This window comes from Heterocephalus glaber, unplaced genomic scaffold, assembly GCF_053883595.1.
Source record: "Heterocephalus glaber isolate CG9 unplaced genomic scaffold, H.glaber_assembly_v1.0 deba00001737, whole genome shotgun sequence".
Classification (NCBI taxonomy): domain Eukaryota; kingdom Metazoa; phylum Chordata; class Mammalia; order Rodentia; family Bathyergidae; genus Heterocephalus; species Heterocephalus glaber.
Window position 1 is genome coordinate 3,038,379 of NW_028258445.1, and position 14,581 is coordinate 3,052,959.

At 42.8% G+C, this 14,581-nt stretch overlaps 1 protein-coding gene across 1 annotated transcript; it reads right to left on the bottom strand.

The window, feature by feature from the left end:
* Window positions 1-1,404: 1,404 nt before the first annotated feature.
* Window positions 1,405-7,188, bottom strand: Npy2r (neuropeptide Y receptor Y2). The gene is made up of 3 exons (XM_013066994.3): window positions 6,858-7,188; window positions 6,637-6,722; window positions 1,405-2,781 (listed from the first exon to the last, which is right to left on the bottom strand). Exon 3 carries the CDS (start codon window positions 2,732-2,734, stop codon window positions 1,586-1,588), a length of 1,149 nt encoding a protein of 382 aa, XP_012922448.1. The 5' UTR covers window positions 2,735-2,781; window positions 6,637-6,722; window positions 6,858-7,188; the 3' UTR covers window positions 1,405-1,585.
* Window positions 7,189-14,581: the final 7,393 nt, after the last annotated feature.

Below are 14,581 nucleotides of genomic sequence, written 5' to 3' on the forward strand. Positions count from 1 at the left end.
ATAAATATTAAATATATCCATAAAATTAAGCTCTCCAACTCATAAAACTAATGTGATAATTAAATATAATAGTCATGTTGAATTTAACTAAAATGTAAGGAATATATTTGCAAATTCTATCACATTTATGAAATATAATCACAATGAAACTTCTTTAACAACATCTAAAGTAATATAACTACTTTAACATCTCACTTTTCTTAAGCATAATAGAGTTTTAAGTATCTTTGGTTGGGTGCTATTGAAATGAAAATGATAATCATAAAATCATTAAATAAAAAATAATACAGTTTTTATGTCCCATTATTTATGGGTATACAGGTATTAGGTATATATTCACATTACCCAAAAAATATAATTACTTTGAAAAGAGAAAACTTATGTGAAATTGGTTGAAACAGAACATTTGTAAAATGGATTGAATCCAGTGCTCTGAATATTCCTTACCAGATGGGACCATTTTATGAAATCATATTTTTATTTATCATGAACGGGTCCATGGAAAATGAATTCTAAAAGAAAATAACACTGCAGAGTACTCTAAAGCTGGTATAGCTGTGCACCAGTGCAAAAAATTGCATACAACCATGAAATGTTACAAAATACCATAAAAATTATTTTCTAATGTGACTTATTTTAAGCTCAAATTCTACTCCAACACAGGAATAATAACAGAAATCATACAGATTTTTAAATGTGTAACAATTAGCGATGTTGCTTATCTATTTATTATATAGCATTCATATAAAGCAAGGATAATTTAAAATAAGAATCATTTACATTTTTTGTAATTCTGAGATTTTCTGCCTTTGATTTTGAGTTTAAAAAAACATTCTCACCAAATTCATTTGATTTTAAGAACAACTACTCACAGATTATTATGAATTTCCCCCATGATTTGCCAAAATATTAATCCTCTGTCAAATCTCCATTTATTCCCTTGAAGTCATCTTGATGTCATTAAAGTAATGATGGTTACCAATAGCGTTCTCTTTAGAATTTCTTCTGTGGGAAGAACAAGAAAACCGAGGGTCGGGGATTTAGCTTAGTGGTTTCACCGCCTGCTGCGCAAGCGCAAGGACCCGAGTTCAATCCCCGGTACCAAAAAAAAAAGAAAAAGAAAACTAAACTATCCCCCAGCAGAGCCAGGGCTCCCCAGAGAGGTTTGCCTTCAGCAGAGTTTGCCCCAGAGAAGGGGAGAGCCCTGAATCACATGGCAGCCCACGAGGTCCAGGGAGAGCCCAAAGTCAGCTTATCGGACAAACCCCAGCTGCTAGCAGTGCTGACAAAGGTGACTCCCTTGTTCACGTTTCCTTCACACTAGGAAAAGTCAAAAGTATTTCTCTCTGCTTTTACACATAATTCAACCTAATCCAAGCCGCTGTAATTAAGCCATTGTGTCACCTTGTCTGAATACAAATATTTTGCCAAGGCTCTGCCAGCCAGTGTTCGGGAGTGATACTGCTTGTGCTTCCATTCAGATGCTTTCCATCCTTAAAATGAGGGATCAGCACACACCTGAGTCTTCCTCAAGCAGACCAAGGGCTCCGGTCAGCATTCATCCTTAGGGTCCCACACCATGCCCTTAGACATGGGTAGCCTCGGTGAAAGAGTCAGTGGGGCCACTGTTCTTCACGACGTCCACATTCTTTTCAGCCTTGGACGTCACAGACACCTCCGAGCGAATGGCATCCAACCTCTGCTCGCAGCGGAAGGCCGAGAGGAAAGCTTTTCGGTAGTTGCTGTTCATCCAGCCATACAGCAGGGGATTGGCAAAGGTGGAGCACATGGCGATGATGTGGAACACTGTGAAGATGAGTTTGTACTCCTTCAGGTCCAGCACCTGGCTGTCAATGTCCACAGCAAGCTGGAAGGCGTGAAGGGGCAGCCAGCTGACTGCAAACACCACCACCACGAACACCAGCATTTTGGTGGTTTTCTGCCTTCGCTGATGGTAGTGGTCACTCGCAGCCCCAGGGCTGATGTGGTTCTTCAGCTTGCTCCAGACCCTGACATAGGAAACAGATATGATGCCCAGAGGCAAAACGTACAGGACCAACAAGGAGGAAAGGCTGTAGACGGTGCCATAGATGCCCTTCTCTTCACCTGGCCACTTCTCAGTACAAGCCACAATCTCAAAGTCCGGAATAATTTCAATCAGTGAGTATTCCCGGAAGATGGCCAGGGGACTTGCCAGCAGGGCACTGATGCCCCAGGCCAAGCCAATAATCAAGAAGCTGTTCTGCTTGGAGATCTTGCTCTCCAGGTGGTACACGATGCACCGGTGCCGGTCCAGAGCAATTACTGTCAAGGTGATGGTGGACACTTGTACTGCCAGACCCTGGGCATAGGGCACCAGGTGGCAGAGGACGGGGCCCATTTTCCACTCCCCCATTAAGGTGTAGGTGAGAGTGAATGGTAGGCACAGAGTGTTCACCAAAAGATCCGCCACAGCCAGGTTGGCGATAAAGAAGTTGGTAACTGTGCGCATGTTCTTAAATTTGATCACCACGTGGATCACCAAGGAGTTGCCAACGACACCCAGCAAGATGATGGAGCAGTAGGCCAGTATGAGGACAACCCGCACTTCCATCAGCTTGGTGCTGTCGATGAGCTCAGGCTCGGGGTCTGGGGCCAGCTCGCCCCTGGGAGTGGTGTGGCCCAGCCCGATCGGCTCCACCTTCGCTTCTTCCACCGTCTGGTTCTCATCCGCCTCCGTACCCACAGGGCCCATTTTCAGTACAGTTTCACTTGGACCACAACTACCACAAGAATCTACAACTTAAAAATAAAAAGAGTGAATGTGAAATAAGCAATGCACAAGGCTGGGAAAAAGAAATGTCCCCCGGGGACCAATGTAATAGGGTTGTGGCCAATACACCCACCCTCGGCACGGAGTACAATATCTTCATGAAGTACGTCTTAAAGGGGCTATTCACAAATAGGGGTGAATTAAGCCTAGTCTTTAAAAGGTGTATAAAGATGGTAAAATGTAGTTTTTTCCTACAGTAGAGCAAAAATTCCAATGTCAGAGCCACCCACCAGATCCCATTCATTTTAAGAAGCATAAATATTATATTTTATAACTGCTTTAGATTTATCAAATTAATTTTAAGGAAAGAAAGGAAAATTTCTTTTACTATCTCAACTGTTTGAAATTTATAAATGCACAGCAACAAATCATATAGGGAAAAAAAGCACTCAAGGATGTCCCTGGTACCCTAACTTTGAGAGTATAAAATACGGCAGACTGAGCAGATCCTGTTGCATACTCATTTTTTCCACCCTATCAGCTGGTATTAAAATAACTAACCTGTGTAGAAGAGTTGCTGTTTCAAATGATTTGGAATAAACTGCCCACGTAGCATACAGCAGAATCCTATAGTATATGAAATCATGCCCCAGTCTGAACACCATCTTACCCTAGACCTAAAGATAACATTTTAGCACCTAACTTCCCCATTTGCCTCCCATTCCACCCCCAGTTTTTTCTCTTTCTGTAGGACCTACCTCAGTCAATATTATTCTTATGGGGGCCGGGGATTTAGATCAGTTGTTCTGGTGCCTGCCTTGCAAGCGCAAGGTCCTGAGTTCAATCACCGGTATCAATATATATATATTATTCTTATTGCTTAAACCAACTAAAGTTTAAAAAACAGGAGCCATTCTAGGCTTTGTCATCTCTTTTAGTCCCCAAATTTATGAGAGCCTTCAGACTGGTCTCTTACATAGGGCTTCACCTGTCCCTCCTCACCTGTTTTTATCATATGGGTTCTGTGCTTCTCCATTTTTTAACACAATTATTCTACCAGCCTTATAACTTACTTCATTTCCTCCTTTGCTGTCATTGATTGATTCACTCATTCATTCATTTGTTCTTTCACAGATGAAAAGGTAAAGCCAAGCATGGATTCACCGCAGTGAGCACAAGCATTTAACAACCTACGTCATGAACCAGGACTTGCGCTGGGTAGCAAGGCAGCAGTACAGTACCTCTACTCGAAGGTGCTTACAGTTTGCTGGACAGGGTTTACTGTGACATTAAGTGGTCTTTCTGACCTGACCGTGTCATTTTTCCCCAGTGTCTCCAGGTTGTTTAAAATAATATATCAGTTTCAGCTATAAGATTCCTTTTATAAGTTGATGAAAACTCAGGTCCATCACCCTAGTAGCAGTACCTGGTGAATGTATTCATAATCACCAAAGGCTGCTGCTATTCATTCAGAACCTCTTATGCTGAGTCTGTTTATCAATCACAACAGCATCTATTGCTCTTGCTTGGTGAGTCACGGATACTCGGCCCACAGACGACGCCTGGCTGGATGTGCGTGCTCCCCACTGCTTTCCCCATTTTCCCTGCTCCGCTTTGTTGGGTAGCACAGGAGAGCTGAGTTCCAGTCACTGGGATTCTGTCTGGGAAGCACTCCCTGAGCACGAGGAAGGGCTGGGCCTCTGCTGCCTCCCTCCCCAGCTCCTTGGGGGCTCCACTTCCACCAGAACCAGACAGACCTGAGGGATTCTGCCTCCTGCTTCCGGGTCCTGGGTCACTCTGCCTCCTCTCCCAGTCCCTGGAGATAGAGCTAGCTAGGACCCTCCTTTCTTGCTAAGCTTTGAGGAGCTCCCGACACCCCTTTTGGCTTGTCATTAGTGTGAGCAAGTCTCTGCATGTGAGTCCTTCTGTTATGTTCTTGAATAGATTTGGTTTGCGTGGTCTGTTGGCAGCCCACTAATCCGCTTTCCCACTGAAGGCGCTGTACTCACCCAGGGTGGTAACGCTGGCCTACAACAGAAAATTCCAGCTCTGCAGTACGGTGTCCAGGGTTGGACGGCACCTCTGACACCCTCCAGCCTCTCCTCGCCAGACGCCCAGTAGACAACTTTCACCCATGCCACACGGCGTCGTCTCCAGGGACTGAGCGGGCTGCTCTCTCGCCTCTCTGCCCTCCTCATGCCGAACTGGGAGGCACCTCAGTTTCCCCAGCAGCCCACGTTCCCTTCCTGTACTGCACACCACACTGCAACTGCTCTTTCGTTCCCCCACCATGAGCAATCTCTCAGCACAAGGACGGAGTCTTTCTCATCTGCTGTTTCATCCCCCATCACACCGTCTAGTACACTGAAGCCACTCAATAATTAGGCAAAACAAATACGAAGCTAAAGCAAACAACTGTACTAAAAATTGACGTCAGCTCCTTTGCTAAAGATAACCACCTATGCATGATTCCTTGCTATGATGTGATATTCTATGCCTATTCTCTCCCTATTCCTTCCCTACACAGCCTCCCCCCCTTTCTCTCTCTCTCTCTCTCTCTCTCTCTCTCTCTCTCTCTCTCTCTCTCTCTCTCTCTCTCTCCCTCATTCTTTCTCCCTCTCCATTTCCCACCAAAAAAACCTTCACTTCCCAAAGGGACCCAGGAGCTTCCATGTGTTTGCTATACTGATATATTCCACTTCTCTCTGCATGGACTTCAAATAGAATCCTCCAAAGAGACTCTACCTTCTTTTCCACTGGCCTCTGTGCTTAATGATTAGACAAAATGGAAACAAACCATTCAAATCCTGGCGTTATATCCAATAGGCTGTACCATTTCCCTTAGACTAGGAAAGTGACGGACTTTATGGAGCACAATTAGTCAATCCAGACAAGTCATTAACAGAATTGCCGAGACCCCAAAGGCCGGTGTTTGGAGGATGCAGCAGACCACACTAGGAGCAACCGTGGAATTGAATGATATTGAACAGTATTGGGAAGCGGAGTTGATTTGATTCATTGATTTGTTATTTCTTTTCAGTCCTATTTTTTAGTTCAACTTCTCTGAGGGAATGGTTCCTGCTCCATAATCTATGAGCATGTGGAACAGCTACTGGCTATTCTGAAGCACACTCCCAGCCTTCAGCCAGGTGGGAGGTCCGCGGAGCAGACTGCCTCTTTCACCGCAGTCCTTTTGGAAAAGTGCAAGAGAAAAACCATACAGAGGAGTAGCTGTCACCTTAGAAACTGAGAGGCAGACCTAGGAAAAACCCTTGAAATAACGCAAAATAAGACATTCCACAACATTCAAGAAACTAAGGAGCACTATGAATGCTACGATTTTTTTTTGAATAAGTGAATTTTTAGAGATTTTGTTTGAGAAACATGTCTTTGTAGACTAGGAAATGAGTTTCAGGGTTTTTTTCTTTTCTTAATTTTTTTCCCAGAGATTCAAAGCACTTCGAATAGACTGGCTCAGGCGCTGACTACAGATTCACATCTGAGTTTTCTGACGGTTCTCCCCGCAGCCCTATTGTCCAGGCTTCCCGGTAAAGCCTGCCGTCTTATCAAACACATCTTCCAGGAATCTTTTCCCACGGAAAATCCCAGAAATCGCGCCACACACATTTCAGTTGCCTTCACTTCTTTCCTGGGAGATGGATCCATCAGTGCAGCATGCAGGGGCCCATGTGGCCTGAGCAGGAGCCTGAGGTGCCTGCCTGGGGGTCTGGCCTGGCCCTGGTGCGTCCATGCTGTAAAAGTCCTGTGGCGCCTCCCGCCCTCTCCCTGCTCTCCTGCATCCCCGGAGGGGCGAGCCCTCCTGCGGAAAGGCCGATTCTCCTGAACTCCTATCCTGGGCGACGGGAGAGCCCAGGTGAACTTACACTTTAATGTGAAGCGGGAGAAGCAGGAACTCTTGTTCGGCAAATCCCCGCGTCTACGAAGGGCCAAGGAAATGGTCCAGCCTCGTCTGCGGGAAGGGGATTCGGTGAGAGCGGAGTGGGGACCCCCACCGGCCCGTGGGGGAGCGGGTCCACGCGGGCTCCCAGGCTCGACCCAGCCCGCCCTCCCGCCGGGACTCGAGCTCCCCAGGTGCAGCCCCTACCTGGCCGTCGCCCCGGGCTCCTGGGAGGTCCCGCCGCAGGTCCGGCTCTGCGCTGCGGAGGCCGAGGCAGCGGGGCTCCGGGGTCCCCGCCCGTCCCGAGTTCGCGGGTCCCGGCTCCCGCGCCACGCCTACCTCGTCCTCCGCCTCCGCCGTCCGCTCGGTCCCGGGCTGGCGAGAGGACGGAGCCTGTGGCGCGGGTGCAGCAGTGCGCGGGGGGGGGGGGGGGGGGGCGCGAATCCCTGCGAAGCCAGCAGCCGCCCGTGGCGCCCCGGGAAGCTGCGGAGCGAGCCCCGTCTCCCGTCCTCCCGTTAGCCGCTCCTGGGCCCCGCCTGCCGCCCGCGAGCCGGGACCCTGCGCACGGCCGGCCCGGAGCCGCCTCCGCCCGAAGTTTGCAGCCCGCCTCCCGCGGCGCCCCGCTGAGCTGCCGGGGCCCGGCCGGGTGCCCGAGCCCGCGCTCCCTCCGTGCCTCAGCGTTGTGTTGGCTCGGTTCGGTTCGGTTCGGGTCTGGATTTTTCCATTTCTTAAGTGAAGTCAGTCATGCTGGTTTGCTTGAAATTTCTCGGAAATATTCCAAAAGACGATTCGATTTCTCTACTCAAAACGAGAGATGTATTTAGCTGTTAGAAAAGGATGCGTGTAATCGCAGTGCTCTGGAAGACTGAGGCAGAAGGATCAAAGTTCCCGCAGCCTGCCTGAGCAACCTAGGGAGTCGCTGTGTCAAAACAAAAAAGGGCTGGAGATGTTGCTCACAGCAGAAACCCTGGCTTCCATCCCCGTGGCTGCAAAAAAAAGGGAAAAAGAGTCTCCAAAATGTTAATCGGCGGCTCCCCTAAAAGGGTTGTGTTTCCAGTCCTGGAGGGGCTGTTCACACCGCAATTGTCTTGCCTCTATTTGTACGGCAGCTTTCCCCAGTTAATCAAATTAATCTTCAGTTAAAGTAGAATTATATCCACGGGGCCATAGGAATTATTTATAAAACAAAGCAGCTTGGGCTTTTCAGTTACTGAGATACAAACGTAAAGAGAAATGGATATACCCAAGATGTTCTACACTCCACTTAAAACATTTTTGTGGATATTTTTTGCCTTACCTTGCTCACACATGTTCTCTACAACAGGTCCTATGTTGCTTTATATTTGCATGGATGAAGAATGAACCACGTCCAATAAATTATAACTTTCAGAAAGTAGCAGTGGGTTGAAACGGCCACAAAAACAAATGCTGAAGGGCCGGGAATTTAGCTCAGTGGTTTCGTCACTTGCTGTGCAAGCCCAAAGACCTGAGTTCCATCTCCGGTACCAAAAAAAAAAAAAAAATGCTGAACCTAAGAGAGTAGACCAGTATCATCCTGTAGTCATTACTTGGGAAGAGTCAACTGACTTCTCTGAACATGATCGCACAAAACGTTTCCCCTTCTTCAGAACTGCCTTGCCTTTCAACGTCTGAGCAGCCCTGTATGAATATGGGTCTCACTCCCTTTCAGACGTGTGTGTCTTAGAAGAGCCACCTGCTTCCACACACACCTGATTAGAAATCCCAGTAAGAGTCAATGACCCCTTTGATTTCAAAAAGTACAGAATTGGATAAGAAATGGCTTCCTTGAAATTAAAGTCCCTTGATTGTGTGTCATACTGTTGAGGGCAGTTCTGACATTGGGCTCAGGGCTTCTTGTGCATTCAGGTTTAACTAATATCCTTTATAATGTACACTATGTAGTACAGCAACAACAAACCCAATTTCTGTCCACAGAGAGTATCACAACATTTGATAGAAGTTTGTAGACACGGGGGTGAGGTATTGATTAATCCAAATTGAGGTTGGACAGGATTATTGACACCTGATTTCTCTTGTGTCAGATCATTTAGCTCCTTGGCAATTCCACATCTACCCAAACAGCACTGGCCATCCTTCAAGTAGAGGGCAGACTCATGAATGTGCCCATGGGCCAGGCTGTAGGAGACTGGAGAACGGTGGCAGCTGTAACATTTCAGTCAACACAAAAGCATACACCTTAGCTGAAGCCTCAGATTCTTTCTCAGATTCCACCGAGCTTCCCTGCAAAACTCTAGATGGAGTATTACAAGATCTGGTTTTTTCCTAAGGGAACCAAATTCACCTTTTTAAAAGTTTTTGAATTTTAAATGATAAAAATTAGTTCTTAAAAGTAAAACTCAGATGGGCAGGCAAAATAAAGGATAGATAAGTAGATAAATAGGTGATTTTTTATTGATAGTTAGATAGATAGATAGTAGGTAGACAGATGACAGGTATATCGGCTCCACTGCATCCATGGAGAATCTATTCCAACACTCCCAGTGGATGCCTGAAACCAGGGATGATGCTAAACCCTCAAATGTGCTGTTTTTTCTTATGATGTATGGATTTCCTATGTATGGATACATAATTTTAAAATAGGCACAGTATGAAGTTAAAATTAATAATAATGAATAGAACATAAGTATAGCATAATAAAAGTTGAATGTGTTGTCTCTTTAAACATCATATCATACTGTTCTCACCCTCCTTGGGGCAGGACATACTTTGTGGCTTCTCCTTGCCTTTTCTGAATTGCCAGCATCATCGCACTTGCATTTGGGGCCTTTAACAAGTGAAATAAGGGTTACATGAATGTAAGCACTGCAATACCTCACCAATGCAATAACCAAAATGGCTGCCAAGCAATCAATGGGCTGGACACATCACAGTTACACTGGATGAAGGCACGATTCACATCCTGAAATCCCTGAAGAATGGGGAGAATATTCCAGATAGGTAAATAGATAGCAAGGGTAGATGATGATGATAGACAGACAGACAGACAGACAGGGTCTGGTCCATGTCCCTCCAATACTGTAGCGTCTAATTTAGAATATGATGTTTGATAAATGTCCTAAAGTATCTAAAACATGGCTCAACTACCATTTCCCCTATTCCACTGGCCATTCTCCAGTGCACAAAAACATAAAGGACTGTCATCAGAGATTGCCAAATGTGTTAGCTTCCCATTAGTGTAACAAATACCTGAAATAATCAACTTACAAAATGAAAAAGGTTATTTTGGCTCACAGTTTTGGATGTTTCAGTCCATAATCAGATGGCCAGCTTATTTCGGGACTTGTGGTGAGAAAGCACAAAATCACAGAATGTATGTGGAAGAGCCAGCCTGTACCTCGTGGTGGTTTAGCTAGAGAGAGAGAGAGAGAGAGAGAGGCAGAGGTTCTAATATTCTTTTATAAAATACACCCACACGGACCAGAAGACTTCTCTCTAGGCTCCAGATCTTCAGGTTTCTTCCACCTCTCAGCAGTTCCAAGTGGGGACTAAATCTTTAACACATAAGCGATTAGGGGACATTTAAGATCCAAACTATAGCACCACATGAGTTCTTTCTACAAATTATGAGACTATAGTAACAGACCTTTTGAGTAACTGAATAATTCTGATATTTTAGAAAGCTAGAATGAACAAATTTCAAAGAAGCTCTTCACTCAAAGAGAAAAAGCTCAGTAGCTTCAATGTAGAGGTTCGCGTATGACGAATGCTGACAGGTGAAGTAAACCCTGTCATGGGTTTCCTTCGGTCTAAATTTATTTTGAGAGCACAGAAGCTTGCTCAGGTGAAAATAATTACATTGATATTTTGATTATAAAAGTAATTTATCACCCTAATAAAAAGTTAGAGACGAAAAAAAGAGCAAAAAGTAAGTATGCATCATCTGAAACAATTCTGCTCAATTGATCTGTCTGCAATGAAGGAAATGCCCCACACCTATTACAACAGCCACTATGTACCTGTGGGTCCTGGGGCCCTGAAATGTGATCAGGGCAAGTAAGAGACAGAATTTTTTAATTGCTTATATTTTTCTCTTTTTTGTTTTTGGTTCATTTTTTTATTAGCACGTGTTTTCAATACATAAAGCATTCATCTTGGGGAACTGGTACATATGCTTATTGAATCTTAGTCATTTTAACTCCCCCTCCCCGGATCTTCCTCAGATCTTCTTCCCCAAAACTGACTTTTGGATTTTATTTTATCTTAATTAATTTGCAGGTAAAACTAAGTAGCCACATAGGAACAATGTAAGTTGTAGGTAATATAGGTCTAATTTTATCACCCAGTAAAACTATCATCTGCATACTGGTGTGTGAAATCTCAAGACTTTTAACTTAATTTGTAACCTGCTTTTTAAACTTTTTACATGTAACAATATATCCAGCTACCTTTCTATTTCTTCAAATGTAAATTTGCATCATTCCTCTGATGTTTGCCTAGTCCTACACTGGATAAGGATATCCTGATTTTTTTTTTATACACAAAAAAATGCAATTAACACCCTGGTGTATATTCGCAGTACACTTGTCCAGTTATCTCCTTCATATACATTCCAACAGGGAGTGAGAGAAAGGCGCTTTGAAATATTTGCTTCAGCCAAGTTCATGCCGTCTAACCCTTCAGCGCAAAGGTTCATCTGAGTTCAGAGACCGTTGAGAAGCTTCTCCCATTGAAAGGCAAAAACAAGTTAACCCGGAGTTTGGAACATCAAGGAGTCCACATAAGTTGTTCAGTAGAAATTTCAGTGGCTCCGGGCAAGTACTATTGAAGCGGTGACATCTTGACTCTAGGGAAACTAAAATAAGAGGGAAAGGCATGTGAGAATGAGTTTGTTTTGATTCCTGGGGGAAAGTCCTTTTCATTTTACTCTACCAAAAAAGTAGTTTTGTGTTTTCGGTTTTCTGTCGTAATGTCAAGGTTTCCTGAGAGATAATAACCTTCAAGCCATGAGAACTTGACTTAAATCAGAGACAGAACAAAGTAGGGTCCTGCAAATGGGACAGGGTAGCTGATTTCAGAAGGAGAAAAGAAATAAAGCCCATAAATCTGAGGCCCTGCACTGGACCAGAGAGAGGGCACAGCTCAGATGGAGCCCATCTGACCTCCAGTAAGGCAAGAGCTCCACAGAGCTAAGAAAACATGTGGTGTTTTCTACTATGCTTCTTTGGTTAGCCTAGGGCTAAACAAAACAAAACCTAGTAGCAAGTCCTTACTCAAGAAGTATTAATAATCACACTAGCTGACTGCTTAGGGTGCTTAATACATATGAAAGTGATTCTATTTTGCTTTATTTAAATGTTTAATAAATACTGTGTTCATCTATAACATCATTACGCAGAAATTCTTTTTGAAGCTTCTATAATATTCCCTTGTAGCAAAAATTATAGAATGTAGATATCCTGATAAGCATTTCATTATAATATGAATTTCTAATATGTCATAGACGTATTTCTTATTTGATCTATATTTCCTTTACTTTCAGACAGAAAATGTTGGAGTTAGTACTTAAATATATACCACTGAGGATTCATCAAATAAACACAAAGAAAATGACCAGTTAATATGAATGGATAATTTTGAAGTAGTCTTCCATTTTAAAAACTCAACTTTTTGAAGAAAAAGGAGCCAATTTGTTCAAATTTGTTCCAATTAAAAGGCAATACTGGGGCTGAGGATTTAGTTCAGTGGTTCTGCTCCCTGCCTTGCAAGCACAAGGTCCCGAGTTCGATCCCCAGTACAAAAAAAAAGAAAAAAAAGAAAAAAAGAAACAATTCTTTAAAATAAATAAATAAATAAAAATAAAAAATAAATAAGTAAAAAGCAATACTTTTGCTTCCTTCTCTGACCTCAACTCCATTCATTGTCTAGTGAGTGGACGAATAAAGTGTCAGTGAAGAAGAAATGGTGACCAAATAGTGAATTTCATAAACCTGAGAAGCTACGTTTCTTAATTTTTTTGTGTGTACAGTCCATTGTAAAGACAGGTGTCTTATTCAAGAAAAGCAACTACTCATTCAAAGTAAGATGCATGCTAAACCCTAAATTGGACATAAATATCATTCGCTATGATTTTTGTTTCTACAGATTTGGGATTTTTATTTTTGTTTTGAAATTTCAATTGCAGATTCAAAGTAATTAAGCAGGATTGTAAGCAACATTTTGTACATTTTGATGACATTTTTATCTTTTAGGGATCATCCAAATGGTTATGGAGACTGGTTAAAAAAACACACACACATCTAAAAAGATATTTAAATGCAAATGATTCATGATTCGAATTTAAGGAGGAACAAAGGAAGGAATATTTTGATGTTGAATTCAGAATTTAATCAATGCAAATTTTCATTTGATTATCTGAAACATGGACAGAAGACCAATGGCTAAAGAGGAAATATGCACCCTTTTAGAAATTTCAATTTTATTTAATAAGTGTTTATCCTTGTAGCATATAGAGATATAATTTGATATATATTTTTGAAACCTACACTGAAAACAAATTTAAATTTAAATTTTTTTAAATGAGTACAAGTAAAATTAAAGCTCTCTCTCATGCTAAATTATAATTGATATCTCTTGAGAAATGGAAAGTGAAAAACAAATATGATATTCACCTATCATTTTGGCAATGACAAAATGGCTTATTCACAGTAAAAATATCAAAATACAAAATGAATAATGCAAATAGATCTTCATGGCTTGCTACTTCTTTATTGTGTAAAAATTATATAAAATATAAAAGTACTTTATTACACACAACTCCTTTAAACAAATCTTTATTGTTTATTACAGGTGCTCTATTAGACAAAGTCTAACACTTGATTTAATGGAAACTTTGTGCAGTACAGACTGCAAGAGCTGTGCCTTGGAGAAAGAATTCATGGGATAAAATCTCTGATGCTGTGTTGCCAGTGCCCCAGGAGCAGGCTACACAGGTAAGAAGCGCTCACCTAAGGAGAGCTCTGTCACTGGACATGGGGGACTGGGGCCGATGGTTCCACAGGAAATGGAGCTGCAAGAGATTCGGGCTGGAATTCAGTGTTGGGGGAGTTATGATGACGTTCCACAAGATGACATGACTGTATTTGAATACATGTAGATTTTTATACCTAAATAAATATAGATTATTGTACATGAAAAAATGAGACATCCCCTGAAAATAAGCCTTATTGCATCTTCTGAGGCAAAAAATTAATATAAGACCTGGTCTTATTTTCAAGGAATGTGGTACTAACAGTAAAAAGACTTTTAAATAAAGAGGTACATAAACAGATCAAGATTCCCTGCAGACTGTGTAATAGCAAATTTGGGGCCCTAAGAAGGAATGGTTGGGTTATTTTGGTTTTTGTTTTTTAATGAATGTTTGTGTATGGGGAGAGTCAGGGAAACCGCTTTATGAGGGAGGTAACCCTACTCAGTATAAACTTAGGCACCCTTCTGGGCTTTACTCAGTACTGAGGTACTGTTTCTGGTTTGACATATGCATCTCCACTGCATAAGCTGAGATGTGTAACAGTGAGAGTGAGGAGCATGCAAACTCAGCCATGCTCCCTGCTCTGACACGTGGCCATGGCTTCCTCTAGTTGAGATTGTGGTTGCAGACACACCTGAGCACACTTGCTGTGAAGCTGCTTTGTGTGGTTTTTAGCACACACAGTACTCTACAGTATTATTCAATCCAGCATGGCCCTAAAGAAAGTGCAGAGCAATAATGAAGGTAACAAGAAAGTGCAGAGCTAGAATGGTGAGAAGTTTTGAAGAAAATAAGCATTGAATTGAAGAAGGGAATTGTAGAAAGGCATGAGCATGGTATTCATGTAACTGATCTGGCCTCTAGAAAGAATCTCAAAAAGACCCCAGAAGCCAGTAACAGTACTACATGGATATATTTTTTT